Source organism: Pelobates fuscus, chromosome 3 (genome assembly GCF_036172605.1).
Source record: "Pelobates fuscus isolate aPelFus1 chromosome 3, aPelFus1.pri, whole genome shotgun sequence".
Classification (NCBI taxonomy): Eukaryota; Metazoa; Chordata; class Amphibia; order Anura; family Pelobatidae; genus Pelobates; species Pelobates fuscus.
This window is the reverse complement of record NC_086319.1, coordinates 396,955,803-396,981,514: the sequence shown is the minus strand read 5'-3', so window position 1 is coordinate 396,981,514 and position 25,712 is coordinate 396,955,803. Positions and strand designations below refer to the sequence as shown.

Here is a 25,712-nt window from a genome sequence, read left to right as displayed (position 1 = left end):
GTTTAAAAGTATTGTGTGTGAGGAGAACGGTGTGTTGGGGTGTTGTGTGTATATGTGAGGGGTGGTGTGTGCGAGGGTTCGTGTGCTGTGTAAGGGGTGCTGTGTGTGTGACAGGTGTGCTATATGTGAGAGGGGTGGTGTGTGTGTAAGAAGGGCACTATGTGTGTGTGGGGCTCTGTGTGTGTGTGTGAGGTGTGCTGTGTGTGTGTGAAGGGTGCTATGTGTGTGTGTGAGGGGTGCTGTGTGTGTGAAGTGTGCTGTGTGTGTGTGTGTGTGTGAGGTGTGCTGTGTGTGTGTGTGAGGTGTGCTGTGTGTGAGGTATGCTGTGTGTTTGTGAGGTGTGCTGTGTGTGTGTGAGTGGTGCTGTGTGTGAGAGGGGTGCTCTGTGCGAGAGGGGAGCTATATGTGAGGGGTGCTATGTGTGTGAAAGAGTTACTATGTGTGTGTGAGGGGTGCTGTATGTGAGAGGGGCGCTGTGTGTGAGGGGCACTATGTGTGTGAGAGGCTTTATGTGTCTTAAGGGCACTGTGTGTGTGTGTGAGCGTTGCTGTGTGTGTGAGAGAGGGGTGCTGTGTGTATGTGAGAGGGTTCTGTGTGTGTGTGTAAGGCAACGCAACAGGTGGAGCGCCACTCAGTACCTGACCGGGTTTCACTCACCAGACCAACCTCAGCCTGCCACCCCCTGCACTCCTTATTGCACCCCGAGAATTAAACCTAGAGCACAGAGGCCTACCTCCAAGCACGCAATCCACGACGCAGTGCCATGACACCCTCAGGATGGTCGTCACCGTCTACCCAAATACTCACCAAGAGATCCGGAAGAAACACCATGGTGGAACAGGCACAAGAAGCAGTCTAAGCCTAAACCTCACCACAATGGGTAGCGGACCGCTCTAAAATCGACCATCCGAACACACTACACCCCAAAGCAGCCCATCTGCTGCAGTGGCCTGTTACCCTAGTCGCTGCTGGCATGAGACCTACGGCATGCGCACTCAGGACTCTGTTAAGGGACAGTCTACCCATTTGCGGAAGCGCCTGCCTAGCTGCGTGAGTACCTGGGCCGGGATGCTGAGGAGGGCAGAACCTACCGGACACAAGGAAAAGGCTAATAGGCCCACACCCCATGCCTGCTGCTTGGCTGCTACACCCATGGATGTACTCAGCATACTCTTTGCAACACATATGGGACTTTACTAAAACTTTGAACCATTAAACTCGAACAGCATACTTACCACAGCATAATATATGGTGTGCACCTCACCTGAATACTCACCTGTTGTGTGAACCAACTCATGTTTTCTCTCTTTATTTATGCTTTTGATTTTTCTTTTACTAAGCCATGCTTGCTTTACTTACCTCAGCCTTGGCAGGGCAGTATGAGTACCAGTGGTTTATTAAACTCTTCTTACCTAGCAAAAGTGTCTAGAATCAACTGGCAGCTCTTATATAATGTGTAAGCTACATAACACATATTTGATTACTCATGATCTACCTACCTAACACTAAACGCCAGCTCAACTTATTCCACACCGTACGCTAGAAATCACTACCCTGCTTAACTAACTATCTATTACTTAACTATCTTCTATCTAATAACAAAAAATGTGCTATATTTTTCAAACGTCACATGGTGTCTTGCATTTTGTATACCTATATTCCTTGAAACCGCTGTTGTGGCGTACTGAAGCTGTATGTTCATTTTGTGCACAACAAAAATAAAGAATTATAAAAAAAAAAAAAAAAAAATATCAAGAACTGGAAGCAAGGTATGTAGTAAAGAAACCTAATAACCTCAAGTAGTCAGAAACGTAGTCATTGATGAATAACTCAATTATAATCTTATTCCAGAAATAGAATATTGTGTATATTTATTAAATGTTTATTAGCAATGCATTGTTTTCAGAATGTTAATACACCCAAGTTAATTCTTTAAATAAGTGGAAAATCTCTGGATCCACAATCAAACAGCATAACAAATTATGAAAACAGACAAATAATAAATGCAAGTATTTGCTCTAGAACAGTGTTTCCCAAACCATTACTTAAGACCCACCAACAGACCAGGTTTTGTCAGTATCTCCATTGCAATAAAACAGGGAAATACATAAATCCTGGATTGTCGGTAGGCCATGGTTTTGGAACCACTGCTCTAGAATGTTACAATAAAGAAAACAAATTACCAGAAGACAAAACATACTGTTTTATGAATAGACATACATATAACATTTCTATAAAGTATAACAAATAGATGAGAACGGGTATTTCACATTTAAATCATGGGATTAGATTCCTGTTCTACCAGACAAGCAAGACAGTGGGATATCTCAGAAGTAAAAACCAAAGGAGAATATTAGGTTTCCTTTGGACAAGGTAATGGTCTTCTTATATTAATTATGTATACACCCACAAAATAGTAAGCACAATATTTAAACAGTGTTGATTCAGTGATCAGGACTGTGATGCAGTCAATATAAAGTGAGGTCGTTTTTGTGGACTTGTTCAAATGAACTCTGGTCGCCACTAGTCAACTTTGTAGAGAACATCTGGTTACACCTGTTCAGCTTCTGCTGAATTTAGAAACATAGAAACATAGAATGTGACGGCAGATAAGAACCATTCGGCCCATCTAGTCTGCCCAATTTCTCTAAATACTTTCATTAGTCTCTGGCCTTATCTTATAGTTAGGATAGCCTTATGCCTATCCCACGCATGCTTAAACTCCTTTACTGTGTTAACCTCTACCACTTCAGCTGGAAGGCTATTCCATGCATCCACTACCCTCTCAGTAAAGTAATACTTCCTGATATTATTTTTAAACCTGTGCCCCTCTAATTTAAGACTATGTCCTCTTGTTGTGGTAGTTTTTTTTCTTTTAAATATAGTCTCCTCCTTTGCTGTTAAGTTAGTCTGGTATGCCTAATGCAACACACAGGGATGAGGGAGTCTGACTTATAATGAAGATGCTCAAAACTGGATATAGGCAGAAATTTCACAAAAAATCTGTCTAAAAACGTAAAGTAATATAATTAACACCGCGAGATCAGTGTGATGGATCCAGGAGCTGGTTCACTAAAAAAGGCTTAGGTTAAAATTTGGGCATATATTTCAAGAAATCCAGGATAAATGACAACACTTGTATATGTGGTGTGTATACCTTTAAATCTGCTATAGACAGAATCAATTTGATACACGCCAAATGCTATACTTTATAAGGAAAAGATGTTAACCGCTTCATGTGTAGGAGAACAGTATGAGGAACTGTTTCCTATATTGTAATAAGATTAATGTAAAAATCAGTGTATAATAACACAATAGTGTTTGGTGTATACATCTTTAAATCTGTAAAGACAGAATAAGTGGAGTATATACCAGATAATTTACTTTGTAATCCAAAGATATAGACCTTATAGGGTAGAGATACAGTACAGATAACTGTATTCCATAATGCAATACAATCAGTAGAATCCAATAGAATCCAATAAGTTAAAAATGATGAATGAGAATTAGAAATGATACAAAGTTGATTAGGCAAAAGTGACTGTGCCAAAGCATTCAAAGTACTAAAATGTATAAAGGATAAAAATATATAAAAATAACAGTCAGGGATGGCTTGCAAGATTGTTACCAGCACATCTGTATTTGTTATTACGATTTTGCCACAGGGACCGATCTGGATGGATATGGATAGTTTGTTGCTGCAGAGAAAATCACTATCTGCCGGCCGTTCTTGAGGTTGGCGTGCGTCCCAGACCTCACTCTGGGTGATGCACGCTACTGGACGGTCGGTCCCCAGATCTCGGAGTGCTCTGTGCTCAGTGGAAAAAAAACATTGCTGGTTCTGCAATCTGCGTCCGTACCCCGCTGGTTATGTTGTCCTCCTTTACTGTGTTGATTCCCTTTATGTATTTAAATGTTTCTCTCATATCCCCCCTGTCTCGTCTTTCCTCCAAGCTATACATGTTCCTAAGATCCTTTAACCTTTCCTGGTAAGTTTTATCCTGCAATCCATGAACCATTTTAGTAGCCATACTTTGAACTCTCTCTAAGGTATCAATATCCTTCTGAAGATATGGTCTCCAGTACTGTGTACAGTACTCCAAGTGAGGTCTCACCAGTGTTCTGTACAATGGCATGAGCACTTCCCTCTTTCTACCGCTAATACCTCTCCCTATACAACGAAGCATTCTGCTAGCATTTCCTGCTGCTCTATTACAATGTGTGTCTACCTTTAAGTCATCAGAAATATTCACCCCTAAATCCCTTTCCTCAGATGTTGAGGTTAGGACTCTCTCAAATATTCTGTACTCTGCTATTGGGTTTTTACGTCCAAGATGCATTATCTTGCACTTTTCCACATTAAATGTCAGTTGCCACAACTCTGACCAATTTAGTTGATTCTAAGTGAGGGTTAGTGTTATGTTGGTAAACCGTTTGTTATTGTGTCAATGGCTACCTTGGTACCATCAATCTGAACTCTGAAGATGCAGATTAAGATAATGTTCTCATATAATTTCGTTGGTTTCATATCATCCATGTTCATCAACTTGTAATTAGCTCTTATGGGAAAGAAAACAAAAAGACAATTAAAAGAAAAAAGGTAAATATTTGTGTACAGGCTCTTACAGTCAACAATTATAGAGACTGGCATATTGGAATTAAATAAGTACTACAGACCGTAGTTCACTGATTGATATTTAAAAGGCACAATTCATGTTTTAAATATACTAGAAGAGACAAAAACGCAATTTTTTTTTATACTAGTTATTAGTGATGTAAGATCTTTGTAAACCCTTGAAAAGGTTGTAACATAACTTTTAGACATTAAAGAAAATCATTGAAAGGTGGCATGCACAATGCAGGGAACCAAACACATTTTAAGGAATTTGTATTTTTGATACAATGTTTGTTATTTCGTACATAAGTAAAGAGCTGTTATGAACACTGAATTCACACTCAGCTAAACTAATTTGTTCATTGCATTTTGAGAAAAGGAATTTATTTACAGGTATTTTAGCTTGGTGCTGAACTAGGTGACCTACTGCAGGTACATTGATTATATTTTTTTTGGAAAGGTAATAATGAAGAATAATTCTTCAGATTTTTGTCATAGTTGACTGATTGGGAGGAAACTCTGAATACTGTTTGGGATAAGAGGGAAGTCAACTTTTTAGATTTATGGATTTTTATTATTGAAGAAAACAACTTTAGAATGAAGAATTATTTTAAAATAGTTGACGTTAATAGATTTATAGAAAGGTAGAAAGATACAGTGTTTAATTAACGATTATAGATTTCAAGCACTGTATAATTATTTATAAGGAATGTACACTTACTTCTGACATGTCTATATCCTACAATCCCACACACAATAATGATGCCAAACACAATAAATCGAATTGTCAGGATGATATGAAGAGTCTGTACTGAATTCATTTCTGGTTGAGACTCGGAAAGGTTGTAAGACAAATCTAAGGAAGAATCACAGAGGAATAAAGCACATAAAGAGGTTATGAAAGAAGTTGATATACTTTTTAACAGGACTTGCAAATAGAACTTTTATCATTCAGGACCATCAGCTGCTTAGAGAGGACCTCTACTGTTACCATGGTGGCAAAACGTATTTAATAAACAGAACACCTGGATTCGTCACAGCTTCCAAGTAGCTTCACTTATGTAAGCAAATAAATCTAAGTATGTGATAATCTGTTCTTACAGTGATTAAAGTCGAATCAACCGTAAAGAACGCAGGATGGGGGTAAGCCAAATCCTAGAGGAAATACTGTCAGGATATTTATATCGGCAGACATTTTGTGCTAAAATAGAAATTAAAAGTGTATATTGTCAGAGTCACTCAGAACAGAGCAGACTCCATTTTGGATTTCAGGCTAACAAAGAGACACATAATTGCCTTTTTGTAACTAAACACTAGCCTGAACTAAGGAATGCATTATATAAACAAGGCAATGAGTCTAACAGAGAAGGGGGAATACTCTTCTTAATGTTAGCTTCACACAAGAAAGACAGACACCAGTGACCAGATAAGACTCAGTAATTAATTTTACTTTCTAAATTTCACAAGGTCCCATTGTATAAAGAAGGGTTGAAATTAAGTTTAAACTGTCAATTTAAGAAATTACAACAGGAAATGTCGACGCACTGTCTGGAGAAAAAACAAAGAAATGCTTTGAACTGACAGCAAATTTAAGTTATAGGTAGTCATATAGATAAGCCAAATGACGTCAAAATCGTCATCAGGAAAAGTTAACTGTTTCCTGGATAGGAAGGTCTAGTGAGGCGAGACTGCCCTCTATGGACCAAATACCTAAATTGCAATCTGCAGGTTGACCACACCTTCAGTTTCCTATTGGCCTTATCAACTGATGACGTACAGAGAATCTTTCCCTTTAAAAGTTAGGACAAAGGAAAGAGGAGTAGTTGGAAGAGTTAGTAGTTGAAGTTGGAGTTTGGGCTTTTCAGATTCGGACATGCAGAAAGATCTATGACAGATATTCACTCTGGGACTAACTAACATTCAAACTCTCTTGGACCCAACTCAAGAAACACTTTGAATTTTACTCTTACTTTCTAAGCAACACTATTTTTCACTATTACTTACACTACTCCATTCAATCAATCATACATGCATACAACCAATCCTGGGACTACCTTCTCATCTGATGAGAACATCTACTTAACTGGTAATTATGCTGGTTTTATTTAATTAATCTAAATTAATTAAAAATCTAATAGCATGATATATGACTGGATAAATCACGGTCAGATTTCAATATTTTAGAAATCTTAGTTAACTAAAGAATATATAGTTATAAACATTCCATTCTGCAGGTGGAATTAAGTATAATTATATATTGATGTGTTATCACGTGTTAGCATACCAATGTTTTTATCCAGATGTATTGATTTGCTCTAAAATAAGATAAGATATCTTTTTAGGCAAATTAAAATTCGGCTTATAGAATCTGGTAGATTATTCTTATTGGATGGTTCCAGGAAATGATTAATGAGCTAGTTTAAATGTTATTTGGATTGAAAATTACATAAGAATATGATACTTTATGCCTAGGAGGATCTAGCCAGCATAGAAAAGGTTTACTCAGTTAACTGTTAGCCAAGGTTTTATGGCTGTTCACTGGAATTTTACTTTCTGTCTGTGAAAGACCCTCATAAATCTTGTCTTGACAATTGATGCTGTTAGCCATTGGAACTGTGTATAGCCATGCCATTGTATTGCATATTCATGTTATACTAAATATTCACTGATTATTATCATGCATGCTGCCTAATATATTATTATTATTTCTCACAATAAATTATATCTATTTTTATAACAAATTGTGATTTTATTTGTATGGAATACATTTCACTTACATGATAACGATCTTCTAGATCTAAGAGAATTGAAATAGTGGGCAATTCTCGACTGTTTAATATTATCATCCCATAAATATCCCCACAATACCTGCATTACTACAAATGTTTTGCACGTGGGTTTCATAGTCAGAAACTTTCCAATAGTGGATTTTGGTGAAAAAATATTATTATATTTGTATAAAAGAAAAGAATATAGAGTAAGAATATAGATTGATCAATAGATTTGACTCTTATATGATGAATATTACAACACAGTCAATGCTTGTGTGGGTGCTGATTTTACCTGACACTGTCAGCCTGGTTCCTTGTCCATGCTCAATCACGGATTTGTATATATAAGGCTTTGCACACAATGTGAGCATCACAATACAGTAATACAGGGTGCTGTCCTCACTCTGTACATTTGAAATATGGAGATCCACCTTCCCATTCAGTGTTGTCCTTCCCCTGTATCTGGGGTCAATCATATCTTCAGATGGATGAATGGCATACATCCCTTGGAGGCTGTCCACTCTCCAATAAACCCTGAAATACAGGAGATGCCTATCCTGGGGGATGTTGAATGAACAGTTGATGGTGGCTGAGCCTCCTTTATGTATCATGGAATATTCTGGCTGAGTGACTTTCAATCCAGGAGTGGATACATTGTCTGCAAATATAAAATCAAACTATAAGAGTACAAAAGGTACATAGAAGATCTATAGATCTAAAGGAGCCGAAACAACCTTAGAGTTTAATTCTTTAGATTTGTACTGATTTCGATCAAGGGCCAACAAAGAAGCACTTATGGCAGCAGTCAAGGGACAAGCGCCATATATGTTTGAACAACACTCACTACGTTTTTACCACAACCTTAGTCGACCGACAATGGAGGGCTTCCTTGAGGGAAATGAGCACTCAGGTGAGAGCAGCAGCTGTCCCATAGAAGTGGGGGAACCCACGAGTCCTTATTGTGGATAAGCAGGGCAGGAGATATAGACTGACCTCAATTGCGAATGCAAATACATTCCTGCAATCACTGGGACTCACTATGCCAGACGTGGACCAGTCCACCGATAGGCGTACACACAGTTAGAATGTGGACAACATAGCAGTTTTCACACCAAGCAGCTCGACTCTCCAGGCTGAACAACCAATGGCAGGAGTGAAAGGCTAATGAAAAACCTACACCTTTGTTAATGTTTCTGTTTTTTGTTTTTCTTTGTCTTTCTTTCTGTTTGCATTTAATTTTCGTCTTTGATAACAGTGAATAGCTCAATGCTATACTTAAAAAAGAAGTTAATTGAGCTCTGCAAGGCTATATGAATTTTGTGCCTATGTTCTAACCCAACTATAGCCCAATTCTACAATCATTGGGCACTGTTTGTAAGCATACCGGCCCATATCTGTTACTACTATCACTCATGTACACAAATCATCATGCCTCAGGCATGCTCATAAGCTTCTTTTACTCCCAGCAGGTCCTTAATGGATCTAGATAGAGAGCTCTACGAGCGTATATTAATACACATGCTCATCTATAGTTTAGTCTAATATTTCCTTTAGGAGAAAGATAACAGCCCATTGCCAAACCTGTATGACCTTAGCAGTTAGCTCTCCAATAGAGGCAACTCACTTGCAATTCAATTTTAACAGACAAATGCTGAGGGCTTGGTTACCAGAGCATGTTTTTTTTTTTGTTTTATTATATACTTGCTTTTTTTATTTATAGAGTTTTTAGCTATGTACGTTTGGTGACCTATACGCTTGTAAAACCACCATAACTCTATGCTCTTTGTATTTTATATCTTATGCAACTGCCTCAATAAAAAAAAAAATATATAAAAAAAAATAATAAACAACGAGGATGCCAGAAAAGCCAGTCAATCTGATGTAAATTAAAAATAGTGAAATGTAGTCATACTCTATTAAAAATAGCATTACTTAACAGCTGATGTGACTTTTTGGTGTCCTGTATTATGGATCCTCTAGCCTTCTTTTTCTCCATAACAGGCCATACAAGAAAGTCAAGACTTCATTGAGTATTCACATTGTCCTTGGTCACTGACCATATCGCTATAGGTTGAACACTTTTTAAAGCGGCACTGTCATTTTATCTTTTTCTTCTGTTTTTTTTCTTACCTTATGCCACATGTAGTTTAACCCCTTAAGCATGAAGGCAATTGTCAACATTCTGAACCAAAACAAAACCTGTAATTTTAGCTATATGTCTGTTCAACCATAATTCATTCATATCAAGTGCACCCACACTCATTATATCTCGTTTTGTTGAGGAGACATTGAGCTTTCATTAATCAGATATTTATATATTAAGAACAATTTAATATGAATCACTGTTTTTTTTCCAAGTTCTGCATATTTTTTTAATTGTGAATGTCATAATACTGCTAGCTTTTACTGCAATAAAACTCACATATTTGTATAATGTGATGTCCCACGAGCACAATGATGCTCCCCATGTAAAGGTGTCATGATATTTTGGAAAGTTAAAATGGTTTAAATAAAGAACTTCATTTAAGTTTTTACACATTGAAATTTGCCAGATTGGCTTGCTGGGTCTATGCTGCCTTTGAAACCGTATGGCTGCCCAGGAATGAGAAGTAACCCTATATTATACTACCATAATGGCAAAAGTAGAAAACCCAGGGTATTCAAAATATGGTAAGTCCAGTCATTTTTTGTAGCCACTTCATCACAAACCATGGCCAAAGTTTGTGTTCATACTTGGTTTTTACACTTTTCACACAAAAACTGCACTTTCACTGATGATATCATCATCATTATACATTTTAGAAAATTACAGGGTCATATATAGGGCTTGCAAATGTAATCCTCTGGTATTTGAAGAAAATCAAAGTTTGGGATTATGTTTAGTGTCTCCCAGGAGTGGAGTGCCTCCTATGCATGAGAGCATGTCACAAAATGTGTAGGACTGAGAGGCACACTGATCAACTTTTTTCAGTTTCTGGCTTCATGGTGTTTTTGTCCTCTTGCACCCTGACATAGTGAAGCACATACCTGGGGGGAGACGGAGACAGTGGTGAGCCCTCCGTCCAACTTTGCGCCTATTTGGAAGGAGGGCTCACCACTTTATTTGCATGGGAACCCACTGGACCTTATACTTGATGCTGTTTGTGGCCAGATCATCAAACATTTTAGAGACATTTTGTGCATTATTATCTGACATGGGAGATCGGACTTATGTGTGGTCCCCCTTTTTAGCACCTCGTAATCACCGACCAGCCCTGGCTGTTAACCACAAACAAGCAATCACCTCAAGTGCTTCCCTGGGTTGCTGCCATTCGTATATACGAACATACGTGCTATCAGGACTGGAGACCATCTTGTCTCCCGAACGCAGGCAGCAGTATATGGTCGTCGACGGCATGGATCTCCGAGCTGTGGTGAGTGGCTAGTAAATTACCCACTGATTTTGTTCCTATATTTTTTTTTTAAATCACCTTTGAAAAACTGTGACTGAATAAAAAAAATATCACTTAGACGATTCTTCTGCTGGGGAGTTTGACAATATCTTTCCCTCACTGTAGGAATTCTTCATGATCGACTAACTGGATTGTAGATATAACAAATTGGAAATTACACATTTAGAAAAGATATATCTCTGCGATCCAGGGAGTTTAAGATCCATCTCATTTGTTATCAATCTGAGTTTCCAAAACTTACGCTCACAATGGATTTTATACAAGCCTTTGAAAGATAATTGATACTTCAAATGACCAGAAAGAATGGTGTGGCTGTTTGTTGAACTTAATTGCTAGCCTAGTTGGCCCATTTCTATTGGTCATGTCCAAAAATACAAAGATTTGGGAAAGATATTCAAAATATACTAAAGGGAATAGATCAGTCAATAATGGAATTGTCACCAGAACTATGTCTTTTTAAAACATTCCTGAACAAGATGTCCAAGGTGGTTAAAATGATGGTGGGGCATATACATGTTGCTGTAAGCTCATGTGTTCTCAAATACTGGAAAAGTCCTTCCATTAAAGAGGTGATACATTTTGTACTGGGAAATAAAGAAATGAACTAGCACTTAGACAACAGTCACCGGTAAATGACCAGCTAAAAATCTGTTGGAATATATGGGAAGATGAGATTTCCACCCATTTTATAGTGCTGCAGAATTTGTGGGCGCTCTATAAATAATAATAATTAAGTCATTTTTGTTGTTTTTTTGTTTTTATTTTATTGCATGGTTTTTCTTTTACCCTTGTTAATTGTATATTATATTTGTAAAATGTAACAAAAATATTTGACAGAAGAAACGTGAATGCAAAAAAATTGAAAAAAATGTTTCAATGTTTTATTTATTTTTTAGCTATTTTTTGGTATTTTCCAAAAGGTCTCCTCAAGTGAGGTCACTAGTGTATATTAGTAATCTAATGCTGACATTATAACTGGCATATCAAAAATGCCTGATATTAAAGCTATTTTTGCATTGCTGCACATTCAAATGCATTTTATTTTTTCTTTGCTATTTTGGTATGCCTACATTTTTCCATGAATTTTTTTCACAATGAGCAAATTTGTTCACTACACACTGCTAATCATTCTTAGAGGATAAATGAGGGTGATTGAGGCACTATAGACTAAAATTCATATTGCAAAAGACATGAAAATAAAACTGTTTATACTTTGGCTATTTTGGCATGCCTACATTTTTCCATGAATTTTTTCACACGGATGACGTTCAGCCATACTGAACTGTAATACCCAGAGCAAAATTTAAATGTCAGGACAAATTGTTCAGATGAATCGAACAATCGGGTAATGCTCAAATGTGTTCCTCAACAGGCAGGTAATCATTCCTACGGTATAAATGTGGATAAGCGAGTCACTATGGACTAAATTTCATATTGAGAAAGACATGAAAATAAAACCGTTAATACTCAATTCTTGGAAAAATAAAAGATTTTATGAGATTGACGAATTTTACGACATTGCGGATTGGGTTGGCAGAATTTTTCAGTAATAAAAACGTGATTCCGAAAAAAAAAATAAACAAGTTAGGATCAAATCAAAACATATTATTTTGGATCCATTTATTTAGAAAACTAGGGACTAATCCGCTAGGCTGTTCTTAAGTAGATGGCTCCCCAATTTAGTATCCTTATGTGGGATTTGTAATAACTAAGAAAGTTGGAGAGTTAGCTAATATTTCAGATATTAAGTAAATAGTTCTCTAATTTGGTAAATTCACAAACTCTGAGCCAAAATGTTGCTGACATATGAAAAAAAGCAAATGCACAGTGGATGTTTTGATTCATGATGATGATTGATAGATGTTGGACTATCAAAAAATTATGATTTTCTTCACATATCAGGTGGGAAGTGACCAAAATAGTGAAAAAGCGATAGCAGAAAAAAAGTCTATATTGTTATACTTTTTTTAATTTTTATAAATTACCAACAAATTAATTGGTACAAGTAAAAAGGCAAATGTACAAAATATGTGAGACAATGCAAAATTTGACAAACAAATACAGGAGGAGTTGAGGGTCCTAATGCAGTGGGAATGCATACTGTAAGTCCAGTGGGTACTTACAATCTAGATGGGTAGGCAGAGTGAAAAACAAGACTGCAAGGGTGAAAACGATGTAAATACAGAGTGAGCTCAGACCAATTCGTAGCTAAGTAAAAAGTGTTTCTGAGTTGAGTGGTAGGCTTCCCTGAACAAAAATGTCTTCAAGAAGACAAACTAGGGGAAAGTCTGACAGCTCGGGGAAATACGTTCCAGATGGCTGGTGCCACGTGAGAGAAGTCCTTCATTCTAGCATGAGAAGAGATCATAATAGAAAATTAAAGGTGGCGCTCAATGTTGGTCATTATGGGGTGGGCTGGAGAATATTTGTTAATTAATGAGGATAGGTAGTGCAAAGCGGCATTATTATGAACTTTGTAGGTCAGTTGTTAATGATAAGTTTAGTTTATATAAACAGGAGTCAATGCTAAGAGACCCTCATGGGGGTCAAGCAGATATAGAACAACAGGTAAAGTCGACTAGCCTGGCAGAGGCATTTAGGATGGGTCAAGAGGTGACAGAGAGGAAGATCATGTAGCAGGTTATTGCCATAGTTGAGATAAAAAAATGAGAAGGAAATGGATGAGATACTTAGCACACAACAGATTTTGGAAATATAACATACATAGTTGCAGCACGATGAAGAAAGAGATTGGATGTGGAGGATGAAGGACAGATTGGAGGCAAGTGTAACTCCAAGGCAATGGAATTGGGATGATCAGAAGTTAGTGATGCCAACAACAGTGATAGAGATGTCAGAAATCAGAGTAGAGCTAGAGAAGGAAATAAGAAGGAGCTCAGATTGGACATATTGATCTTTAGGTAGCAAGAGGCCACCCAGAAAAAAATACCAGATAAGCAGTTGCTTACATGAGAAAGGACAGAGGGAGAAAGATTAGTGGTGGAGAGGTGGATCTAAGTGTCAACTGCATAAAGGTGATATTTGAAGCTGTAGTTGATAAGCTTACCCAGAGAAGACATACAAATGGAGAAAAGCAGACAAGACATAGCCTTGAGGTATTCCTCTTGACAGTGACATTGCAAAGGAGAAGTCATGAGAAAATGAGAGCTATGTCATAGAGACGTAGAGAGCTAAGAGTCTGTAGGAATTTTTGGTCAACTGTGCCAAATGCAGTCAAGAGGTCAAGTAAGATAAGATAAAATTAAGAGAAGATTTTTTAGTAACCTTGCTGAGGGCAGGTTCTGTTAAGTGCTGGGGATGGAAAGCAGATTGCAGGGGATGAAGCAGGGAGTTGGAAGACAGGAAGTGGGTTAATCTGTTATAAACTAGTTTTCCAGGAGTTTAGATGTAGTGGAGGCAACAATATAGGGTGTTAGTTTGCAGGAAAAATAGGTTCAATGGAGTTTTTCCTGAGCATGGGTGTTACCCTTGCATGTCTGAAAGAGGATGGGTATGAACCAGTGGAAGTAGATAGATTAAATAAGTTAGAAAGAGCAGGAGTGAGAGTGGAAGACAGAGAGGGTATATGATGTGAAGGGATGATATCAAGCGGGCAGGTAGTGAGGTGGGAAAAAGTCAGTAGAGAATAAACGTCATCCTCTGTGGCTGGGGGAATGAAGCAAAGAGTTACAGTGGAGGTTATTAGAATTGGAAACAGAACTTTGCAAGTTTGTGTTTAGATTTTGCTTTGCATAATTTGGAGGGGTGGAACAGGTTGGTTAAGGATAGTGTTGAAAGTAGAGTACAGCCATTTAGGATTGTAGGGAAGAGGAGATATAAGAAAAGAGAATTATCAGTGCTTTGCTAAGTAAAGGGTTGCATAAAAGCAAATAATTAACAATGGATGGAATCAGCTTCAGAGTGAGATATCATCTAGACACGCTCGGCACTGTGTGAGAAATTTTGCAATTAGCATAGTTGTTAGAGTGCCAGGGCTGTAAGCTGTAGTTGGAGCTGAGCAAGCGTGTCTAGTTCTGAGGAGAGTGTGTTGTTGTAGTAGGCTTTAGCAACATTAGCACAGGTCATAGCAGAAGTTTGAGGGAGGACATGTTGAACACGTTTGGATAATTAAAGAGGATGTACAGTGTGCAGATTCCTGCAGATGTAGGGGAGAGATGGAGAAGAAATTGGTTTAGTCGATACATTGAGTTTATATTAAAGAATGTGGTGGTCTGAATTGGGAAAAGGGTAACAGGCAAAGTCAAATATAGAGCAGAGGTAGGAAAATACCAGGTATTTCATGGTGAATATGTAATAGGGTTGATTGAGAGAGACCAAAAAAGGATGTGAGTGAAAGAAGACTAGAGGCAGCAAGAGCAGATGGGTTATTAATAATGTTGAAATCACCAAGAATTAGTGATGGTCCATTTTGCGATAGAAAGTGAGATAGCCAAGCAGTTGTCAAAGAACTAGGAGGTTGTTCCACAAGGCTGATAGATGGCAGGGGGGAGAGAGAGGGGGAGGAGAAATTGCAAATACAATGAACTTCAAAAGAGGAAAAGGAGAGAACTGGGAGTGGAGTCAGGTGCTGATAGGTGTAGGATGTGGATTGCAATATCCTAACACTGCTGCCATGTTTCTCACCTGGTTTTAGGGTATGGCTACAGCAGAGGCCACAATGAGAGCAGCAATGGAAGCAGTGTCAGAAGAAGATATCTATGGTTATGGCAAAAAGGTTGAAATGAACAGGTTGCGGCTGGCTGTGAGTTTGTTACACACAGAGAGAGCTTTCCAGAGAGCACACGAAAAGAAAGGGTTAATAGAAGTGAGATTATTAGAATTGCGTGACATAGAGTGTTTACAATGAGCAATTAAATGAGACAGTGAAGTGAGGGAGGTGTTACAATGGGAGATTAAATGAGACAGTGAAGTGAGGGAGGTGTTACAATGGGAGATTAAATGAGACAGTGAAGTGAGGGACTAGGGTTAGGAGAGATGTCAAAAATTCAAATCTATGTGTAAGCAAAGTGCTCTAAACGAAGAGAAAAAGTGAGAAGCAGCATAGCACCCTAATAAGTGCACCCTTTCAAAACTAAAAATATACAAGTCAACTCAACAGGAACACACAAGGGTGCACTCAACCTGACCCGGTACATCTAAAAATGTTCCAGAACTGCTGAACACTGCTGGAGAAAGTCTCACTTTGCATTTGACTTCCTCCACTATAAATTTATGCTGCGCTCCTACAGTCTGGCTCTTTCCTCTTCAAAAGAAAACTACTTCAGTTCACTCATTACAACACTCTCCCTTGAGCCCAAATGACTGTTTCATGCTTTTAACTCTTGTCTTCGCCCTGTTGTACCTCCTCTTCCTACCAACTTAACCACCACAAACTTTGCAACTCACTTCACTGAGAAGATCTCAGTCAATACAATAAGAGAAGAGATCTATCATTTCTCTCCATCCCCTTCCAACTTTTCCCCTAAACACACTCCCTCAGCTGTCCTATGCTCATTTGCATGTGCTACAGCAGAACAGCTTTATTCTCTGCTCCGTTCCTCCTGTCCTACCACCTGTTCCCTCGATCCTATCCCCTCATATCTCATCCGCACGTTGTCTTCTCCTCTTGATATGCCTATCACTAAACTTTTCAATCTCTCCCTCCCTCCTCCACCCTTCAAAAATGCAACTGTTACCCCAATTCTGAAAAAGCCCAACCTTGACCCTAATTCCCCATTCAATTACCGCTCTCACTACTGCCGTTTACTGCCATTTGCATTCAAGATTCTTGAGAGAGTATGCGAGATTGGCAGACTTCCTCAAATCCAACTCTCTGCTTGACCTGCTCCAGTTTGTATTCAGTGCTCATCACTCTGTTGAAATAGCTGTGACCAAAGTTTTCAATGTACTTATCACTGAAAATCCCCTGGCCACTACTGGTAATTCTCCTTGACTTTTCTGCTGCTTTTGACACTGTTAATCTTAAACAGCTTCTTCTCCTTCATAATCTTGGTGTAGGTGCTCTTCCAACCTATCAAAACATTATTTTAGTGTTTATTTCTATTTCTCTGGCTCTGCTTCTTCTCCCCAATCCTTCTCTGTTTGTGTTCTCTAAGGGTCTGCTCTTGGTCCCCTATTGTCCTTATTGCCTCCCTTGGTAAACTCATCAGCTCCTTCAGCTTCCAGTATAATTTCTATGCAGATGACACACAAATTTATCCTCCCCTGATTTCTCATCACCCATCTTGACTCGTGTCCCTGATTGCTTGAAATGTGCATGGACAAAAAATTTGGTTCGTTTTGGCACTTCGGCAATTTAGGAATTCACGAATTCAGGACTTCGTCACTTCAGTTCGGTTCGGCACTCCTGAAATTTTGGACTTTGCCAATTTGGAACTGTGGGACTTCAGCACTTTGGTTCAGTTCGGCACTTCCTAAATTCAGGACTTCAGCAATTCGGGATTTCAGCAATTTAGATATTCGTAAGCATCCATCTCTTACTTAGGGTAGGGTTATGGGGTAAGGGTAGGTTAGGGTTAGCTTTAGGGTTAGGTTATGCATAGGGTTGGGGTAGGGTTATGAAGTATGGTTAGAGTTAGGGTAGGGATATGGAGTAGAGTTAGGGTTAGGTTAGGATTGGGGTAGAGTTAGGTTAGGGTTAGGGTAGGGTTAGAAGTATGGTTAGGGTAGGGTTATGGAGTAGGGTTAGTGTTAGGGTAGGGGAAGGGGTAGGGGAAGGGTTAGGGGTAGGCTGTTGGAGAAGGGTTAGGGGTAGGGTTAGGTATAAGGGTAGGGTTAGGGGTAGGGTAGGATTAGAGTTAGGTTTAGGGTTAGGGTTAGGTTAGGGTAGAGTTAGGTTAAGGTTAGGTTAGGGGTAGGGTTAGGGACAGGGTTATGTAGGGTTAGAGTAGAGTTAGGTTAAGGGTTAGGATTAAGTTAGTACCTTACCTCTGATGCTTGCCTTAAAGACTAGGGCTGCACCATTCTTATGGAATGCCCTCCCTCTCTCTGTTCGACTTTCACTCCACTGTTAGACCTTCACTCCACTTCTTCAAAACATCTTTGAAAACATACTTCTTTAGGAAAGCATATCAATTAAAGTGCAAATAGCTTTCTCTCCCCGCATCCTGATTCCTCTCCTGCAGCTGTCATTAAAACACTAAGCCCTCAATGAATACTATCCTAGCAACCTACTTTTTTACCCTACCCTTACCTTATGTGTCACTACTCCCCACTCACTCTAACATGTAAGCTCATTGAACAGGGCACTCAATCCCTCTGTTCCTGTACATCCAACTCATCTGGTTACAAATACGTGTGTGTTAGTCTACCGATTGTACAGCGCTACGGAACTTGTTGGCACTTTGTAAATATTAACACTAATAATATTAATAATGACAGGTCTTGTATTTTCAGGATACTAGTGAGCATGTGAAAGAGAATAATAAATCACAGGCACAATAGAGTGCAGATAAGTAAGGAAGGGTATATATTTTAATAATAACTGTTTTAGTATCAATTACACAAATATATATATATATATATATAGTTGTGATTTTAACATACAGGTGAATGTATTGTTAACACCAAATACAAAAAAGCATATTTTTGCACACTTTTGGTTTGTTCTTCTCAAACTATTTTTATATGCTCATAGTACAGAAAATGATTACCTTTAATCACCAACTCAGTGCCTTGTTTCATGCTGACTGTTCCTTGTCTTGTTCTTGCTATGCAGCAGTAAAAATCCTCATCTTCTTTCTGGATGTTATGTATACGCAGAGAGAGATCACTAGCATAGTTCACCAAAGGAAATTGTTGATTTGTTGATTCTAATATATTCCTTGTGTCAATGTCTGTGTGATTTAAAGCAAAACAGTTTGCTGCCTTTCTCCAGATCACTTGATGAACATGCATTCTAGTCCAAGGTGTGTAACGAATATAACAAGGAATGGTAATGTTTTCTCCTAGAATTGCTGGAATAGCATGTAACTGATCCACCCACAGCTCATCTGTAGAACAAAGAGAAAAAAACTCAGTAACAGAATTGTCCAATTTTTGTTTTGGGACATTTGTTTCTTCTTTAACCCATCATTACCTAGATGCCATCCAGCCTTGTATTTTCTTAATACCACTGGCTCTTTTCATAAGACCTGGCACTACAAGACTCACTTGAGGAGACCAGGTGGGGACTAGTGCATGGCCCATTGGGTTATACCCACTAACCTGAACATGGCTATTCCATAACATTGGTACATCCAACTGGAGGTTCTCTCTTAAGTGCCTAATGGTATAGCAAAGCAGAGCTGTTTTTTTTTCTTTTTCAAAAAGTATGTACAAAATGTTATTGTGATCTATATTGTAATCTCATTGCACTCTATATATAACTCTCATTACCTATACTAAAACCAAATACTCTTATTAAAGAGACACCATAGGCACCAAACAACATTAGCTTAATTGAGTAGTTTTGGTGTATAGATCATGCCACTACACAATTCTGTGCTATTTAGGAGGTAAATCACTTTATGTAAGCTATAGTTGGTACTTAGAGTATCCCCTTAAACTCAAAAATGAGTTTAGTAAAGGTAAATAAAAAAGGATACCACCAAACCTAGGAACAAAGTAAAGCAGATAATGTACCAAAATGATGAAATAATTTGAATAAAAGAAGGTAAAGTCCTCAACATCAACTCAGTAAATGTAATAAAAGGGTGAAACATTCAAATAGGACCAAGATAACCTGATTGTGATCTATGTGAAAACAGGAACACCAATAAGGGCAGTGGTGAAAGCATTTCTATATTTAAAGGTTAGGACTCTTCTCCTGGAAACCCAACTGGAATTTTTAAATTTAAAGGAACCATTCTATTTGCCTTTAACAAATTTAGTGCCAATGACTTTGTGGCGAAACCAATCTTGCTACTGGGCATTGGGCATTGGAGAAGCCTGTTTGCCTGCCTCCTGCCTGCTGACTATGGCCCCTGGGAGATTTGGCCCTTTAAATACAGTATTTGGGCATATTGTATTTTATTATGCTGCTGTTGGCCCTTTAAGAACCATCTGGGGACATACTGTGGAGTTACTGGGTGGCCACCATTTCATGTATCAGAGGCACATGGTGAGAACAATGGATGAAGCACATGGTGAGACCAATGGATGGCGGCCATTTTAACTCACAGACACTGTTTGGACTTTTCTACATGGTGCCATCTCGCCTGTATTTGGTGCATAAAGACATTGTGCAGTAGTTTTAAACTATACAACAGGGGACACATTATACAATTATATATTTTTTTTTAAATAGCCTGTATATGTTCTGCAGAATCTGCATTAAACTGTATCTTCCAAACCACTGAACGGATCTGGGTGAATTTTGGATATGTGGTTCACCCAGATCCCCTGGTTCCGAGGATATACTTTTTTATGGGGTTATTGCATGTTTTTTATAAAACTGTATTTCTCTGCCTGTGATAATTATATTACCCATTGTGTTCAGTAATCATATCACAGGCAGAGGGTAGGATTTTGTGTGGGAGTGTCTGTGTGTATTGTATGGATTGATTGGTTGTATTTCAAAACCCTGTGGGCAGTACTATGTTTGTGGATTGTGAATAAAAGAGGCTGTATGTGCCAGTACAGTCAGGTCTGCTTTGATCTCAAAACGAAGTGTCGTCTCGTTATTGGGGGAATTGGATTGTATGCTGATTGCCAGGAGTGTAAGCTGATTGTGTGCTCTTCCTGTTCAGCTGTTTACAGCATTCATATGCTTGAGAGCATTCGTATGTTTCTCCGGTTCGGTGGTTGTGGTGTCTGCTGCAGTGCTTGGAGTCCTCAGGAAGCGCTAGGAGCATCCTTCAACGGAGGTACCCAGTCGGGGTGCCCGTCGATCCATTACAGACTTGATCCATTTTTTAACGTTGTGTCAAGGTGTGTGTATTTAACTGTATTATGCATACTGTGTATTTGTGTGTTGGACATGTGTTGTTCAGAATGTTTTTTGTCCGTCCTGGTCTTCACATTACTCACCCCCACACATCCTTGCATCTCTTTCATATCCCCTCCTGTGTCGCCTACCAATCTCTCCCTACATGTCTCCCCCTTCTACCCATTCCTCACTGATCCTAAACTCTTCTAACTTATTACATTTGTCTATCTTGCACTAATCCACCTACCCCTTCCATGAATTAACTTTAAAAAGCATAACTTAAAATAAAAAATATAATTCTTCTTGGTTTTACCATAGCTCACTGGGTCTGTTTAGTGTGATACCCCTACACTCTGCATTATGTGACCCAACACTCTTTAATCCTGAGTTATTCTATTCAATATTTAATCAACTTTTGTAAAAAACTAATTATCAGGAGATACCTTCATTATCAAAACTAAAATTAGCTTTCTAGGTAAAATCAATGGGTTTCATATATTGTAGCTAAAGTTGTAAAATAATCAGATTAAAAGGCTGGTTTCTCCTATTTGTGCAAGCATGTATCTATAACTATCTCTGTATTACTTAATATAACTTCTAATTCTTTTTTTTAATATTGTTTTATTAAATATTTCACACAGTAAAAGCTTTAAAAACAAAAAAATATATATAAAATAAAAAAAGTTATTTCTTCTCATTTTAACCATTTTTGGTTTTAAGTATCGCACAGTGAAAATTTGTTTTTCTACAGCATTAACATTTGCTACTTTTTTCCTTAATAAATTACATTTTACCTGTAAATAATAAAGACGTCCCATACAAATTTCTCCAAGTATAAGGTGCATGCCTCACTCTTGTTTGAATAATGAGACAGCAGATCACAGGACCATCTGTTCTCCTAAGTCCATGGATTGTGAGTGACTCTGAGTTTCCATCAGAGTTCCTGAAGAGCCTTCCTTGATATTTCTTGTGTGTGAATGTCTCATTGGCTATGTAGATTGTTTTGTGATTGCTGCAATCTGTATTTGATGATTCTCCCCAACTGAAACTATACTTTACAGATTCATATTCATACTTGCTGGAACTATATGTACAGGGGATGGTGACAGATCCACCTTCAGACACTCTTATCGTCTCTAGTTGGTAAACACAATGATCTTCTGAAAAAACTTTCCAGATTCCTGTAGAGGAACATAAAAACATTGAGTGAGAGCGGAGGGAAGATTCAGTTGTCTTTAATTTTATTACATTATATCAAGATGACATGTTTTACTCAATAACCCACATAATATTTTTAAAACAACAAAAAAATGACATGAAAACCTCAAAAATGGGATTGTGTGAATAGTTGTTAGTGACAAAGGAATAGTACACTTGTTTAGCAAAGACGAAGTCTGGGCTGTGTGTGTATTGCATTAATTTGTAATAGAGGAAGTCTAAGTCTAATATGGTGCAAGACTTCTTCCAGCAGGTTTTAACAGATCACGACAAATATCACAAGTAAATATGTCATTTTAAAATAAACCTATAGGCAGGAGGCATTAAAATATATCTGAACAGGGGGCGGGGCCGGACCACCATGCTGCATAGTCGCATGTAAGAACAGCTCCCATTATTTTCAGACCTTTTGGCTCACAAATGCTGCAAAACCCCCCACATGACACTGAAAAGCAACAGTTTAATGCATGGTGGGGTGCTGGTTCCGAAGTTCGGCCCAAAACTTGTCTCACGGTCCCTTGCGTGGAAATAATAACACTCTATGATTGGGGCCTTTGCAGGTGGTGAGTGGGGTGGACGGCCGCTGCCCTGCTATCCTGCCTGCAACAAGCTAGACCCTTAGAACTTCGGAGGCACCGGCCCTGTTCCCCCCCCTTTGGACCGGTGGGGGTCATCCCGGTCCACCCTGGTACCCTGCTGCCGGCCCGGACGGTTGGTGGACTCGCCTGCATCGCAAGATGGCTGCTGAGCCTGCCACACAACACAGGCAGGCGCTGGAGATGGCAGTCAATGTCTTCTGCACACAACTGGGCGATCCTACCCAAGAGAAACATACCAATCAAGTGGCCCAGATCAGAACGCAACTATGGACGTCGCAGCTCCAATCTCCAGCGAGCCGCTGGCTGAAGTATCCCCCACAACTGGGTTATACCTCTTCCTCTGCTGACCTCTGCCAACTTACCACCAGGGGAGACTCTGCTCCGGCATGAAATGGGCTGATAACCCTCCATCGCAGCATCAAGCGACGACCTACACCCAGAGTGGACTTGTGCCTGACACCCTCTGCCTCAAGCTAGCGGTACAAGGGGACAGATCCGAGTCTGCATCTTGGGACTGTGGTGGGAGTGAGATCCATACCTGACACCTGGGAGTGTATCCTAACAGATCTTTAATGTGGCCCATATTTTCCCTCCAGATATTACCCTGTCTAGGGCTGACTGTGGGGTTCAGGGGTCTATCCTTCATATGGCATGCTGTTAACAGTCTTTTCTATACATTTTTGTTTTTCTTTCTATGCCATATTGTTCAACATGTTTTATTTGCCTGTTTTATCCTATTATGACCTACAACTAACCGTGTCTAACAGCTCTCTATAAGTAATGCTCAGATCTTAGACATGACTTTCTAGCATACTTTAATATAAAAAAAAATGTGCAGTCTATCTGAATGTCACTGTTCCAAAAGCCTATTTTATCTATATACGTGAACACTGTTGTGGCTTACCAAGCTTTCTGTTATCAATAGCACACCATAAATGAAGAATTAAAAAAAAATATATATATATATATGAACAGACTTATTTTCTGTACTATGTTATTGTTATAATAGTATTAAAACTATTCTAACTTTTTGATAAATTGGATATTCATTCACAGGTAAATATTTCACCTAAGAAGGAAGGCAGGAAAGTGTGTGTGTCGCTCCCCCCCCGCCCCCTTTTTTTAAAATATATAGTAATGCATATTAAAGCAAAACATAGAAACAATGTGGACGGCTGTAAAGGACTAATCAGGTATATTTTAGATTTATATTCAAGATTGCATCTCCTACCTTGGGTGCAGAAGTACAGGGCAAGGATGATCTTCATAGTGGCTTGCACATTGAATAAGAAGTGGTTAGATAGATTTATGTGATTGAGTAAAAATATTATGGAACAAAGGGTGTTCATTCCAGGAAGTACTGCACAATCATAGTGTGGTTAGCTGAATGAGGATGTAAATGTGAAGAAGAAAAAAAATCTGAGTAAATATTGCCCAAAAAAACCAAACCCAAAGACAAAACGCAGAATAGATTTTTTTCAAATTAATTCAGAATATTAAAAATGTTAAATCATAAATAAATAATATGCTTGGTTTACTAATGCACCTAGGGGCTTTATTTTGAAGTCACATCCAAATCAATATTGTCTACCTAGCTTATCTTTACTCTGATGCCAGTTAGTTTTGATTTCTGTCCAGATCATGAAAGCGCTGGAGAACATATAAGTCACATTGCTATTTCATATTTATGAAATCTCCGGAGCTTAAAAAAAAAAAATCTGAGGGATGTCTGACACTTAGGTAAATCATTGACCTTTATCCTGTAATTAAAAGAGCACCTGCTTTCAGAAAAACATATTGACAGGGAGTAGCACTAGATATAGAGTATAGAAACTGGACCTTTAGTCATTTTCTAAAACTGGAATGCCTTGTGAGGATATATCTTTTCTAATATAGTGGGAGAAACGGACATATGTTTTTTCCGTGTCCAGTATGGCTCACATAGATTTATGTAGTACATTAAAATGTCATGTATAGAGTGCTTGTAATTTGTGCTATGTGCTGGATTGTCTCAGAGGCCTCCTTGCAAAGTCTTGCCTGGTATGGTAAAAGCAGAGAATATATTATATGTTACACTACCACTACAATATATATCTATATATTTAAATCCACTTCTTTCCGGAAAGGGACCTCTGCAGCAAACACAATTGCAACCCCTTTTGGCTTGGCAACCAGGTTACGAGCAAAAAATTGGAAGGAAAGTATTTCTTAGAGAACCAAGGTGGTCTGTCTGATGTGAAGTGGGTCTCCTGAAAAAAGGCAATGGACACCAGCAAAGCAATCCGAGAGTATTAAGTAAACTTGTCAGCAGTGGGCCAGCGGAGGGGATGTTAATGGTCGGAGTCTAACCAGTAAGTGTAGATAGATCAGGTAAGTAGGTCCCAGACCCAGCCATTCAGAGTCCGTATGCCATAGAGTATGAACACAATGCCATGCGGCATCTAAGAACAGCATGGTCAGATATACCCCCACCACCAGTTCCAGAGCAGGTATCACAACACAATTTCTATATTTTGATATTTATATACACACAAGTGGGTTTATGTGGCATACTGTAGCAGGTGTGAGGATCAAATGTTGTAGTATGTATGCCACTGGCAGGTCCAGGGAACCAAAAAAAATCCTCCCCCACCACACCTCATACCCCTAAAATGTTAGATTTTTATAACCTAACCTAGAGCAGATCTGATACTGAAAGAAATACTTTAATTATGCAAATGAACAGATTCATATAAATAAATAATATTAATTTCATAGGAACATTAAAGGGACACTGTAGGCACCCAGACCACTTCATGCTATGCATGAGGACCTCCAGCATCACCAGAGTCCCCGTAGGAAAGCATTGCGTAATGCTTTACTATGGGGAGGTCTAATACACGTGAGTGCGGCCCTTGCTGCGCATTAGGTCTCCCCCTTGGGGAGGAGCGTGGGCGTAGCCTGACCCAGCACCGAGGGACATCAGCGCTAGGTTCAGGTAAGTGTCTGAATGGGTTTTAACCCTTTCAGCGATGGGGGCGGGAGGGAAGGGGGCACTCGAGGATTTTCTAGTTTTTACTGGTTTGTTTTCCAGGCAGTGGAGAATCCCTTTAAGCAGAGCAAGGGTCAAGGTGATCTCCTCCCCCATTC

At 38.8% G+C, this 25,712-nt stretch overlaps 1 protein-coding gene across 1 annotated transcript; it reads right to left on the bottom strand.

Moving 5' to 3' along the window:
- Nucleotides 1-4,519: 4,519 nt before the first annotated feature.
- Nucleotides 4,520-23,867, bottom strand: LOC134601516 (uncharacterized). The gene is made up of 6 exons (XM_063446022.1): nucleotides 23,815-23,867; nucleotides 21,561-21,947; nucleotides 18,512-18,850; nucleotides 7,679-8,044; nucleotides 5,337-5,471; nucleotides 4,520-4,559 (listed from the first exon to the last, which is right to left on the bottom strand). The coding sequence occupies exons 1-6, from the start codon at nucleotides 23,849-23,851 to the stop codon at nucleotides 4,543-4,545; spliced, it is 1,281 nt and encodes a 426-aa protein (XP_063302092.1). The 5' UTR covers nucleotides 23,852-23,867; the 3' UTR covers nucleotides 4,520-4,542.
- Between the last annotated feature and the right edge of the window lie 1,845 nt (nucleotides 23,868-25,712).

Bases quoted from the DNA above. Each gene is read 5' to 3' on its own strand.
- LOC134601516 (XM_063446022.1), bottom strand. From the start codon at position 23,851: ATGAAGATCATCCTTGCCCTGTACTTCTGCACCCAAG. The intron at 18,851-21,560 runs GTAAAATGTAAT...TTTGTTCTACAG, and splicing joins GACGTCTTTATTATTTACAG to ATGAGCTGTGGGTGGATCAG. The intron at 8,045-18,511 runs GTAATCATTTTC...TTATATTTGCAG, and splicing joins CACTGAGTTGGTGATTAAAG to ACAATGTATCCACTCCTGGA.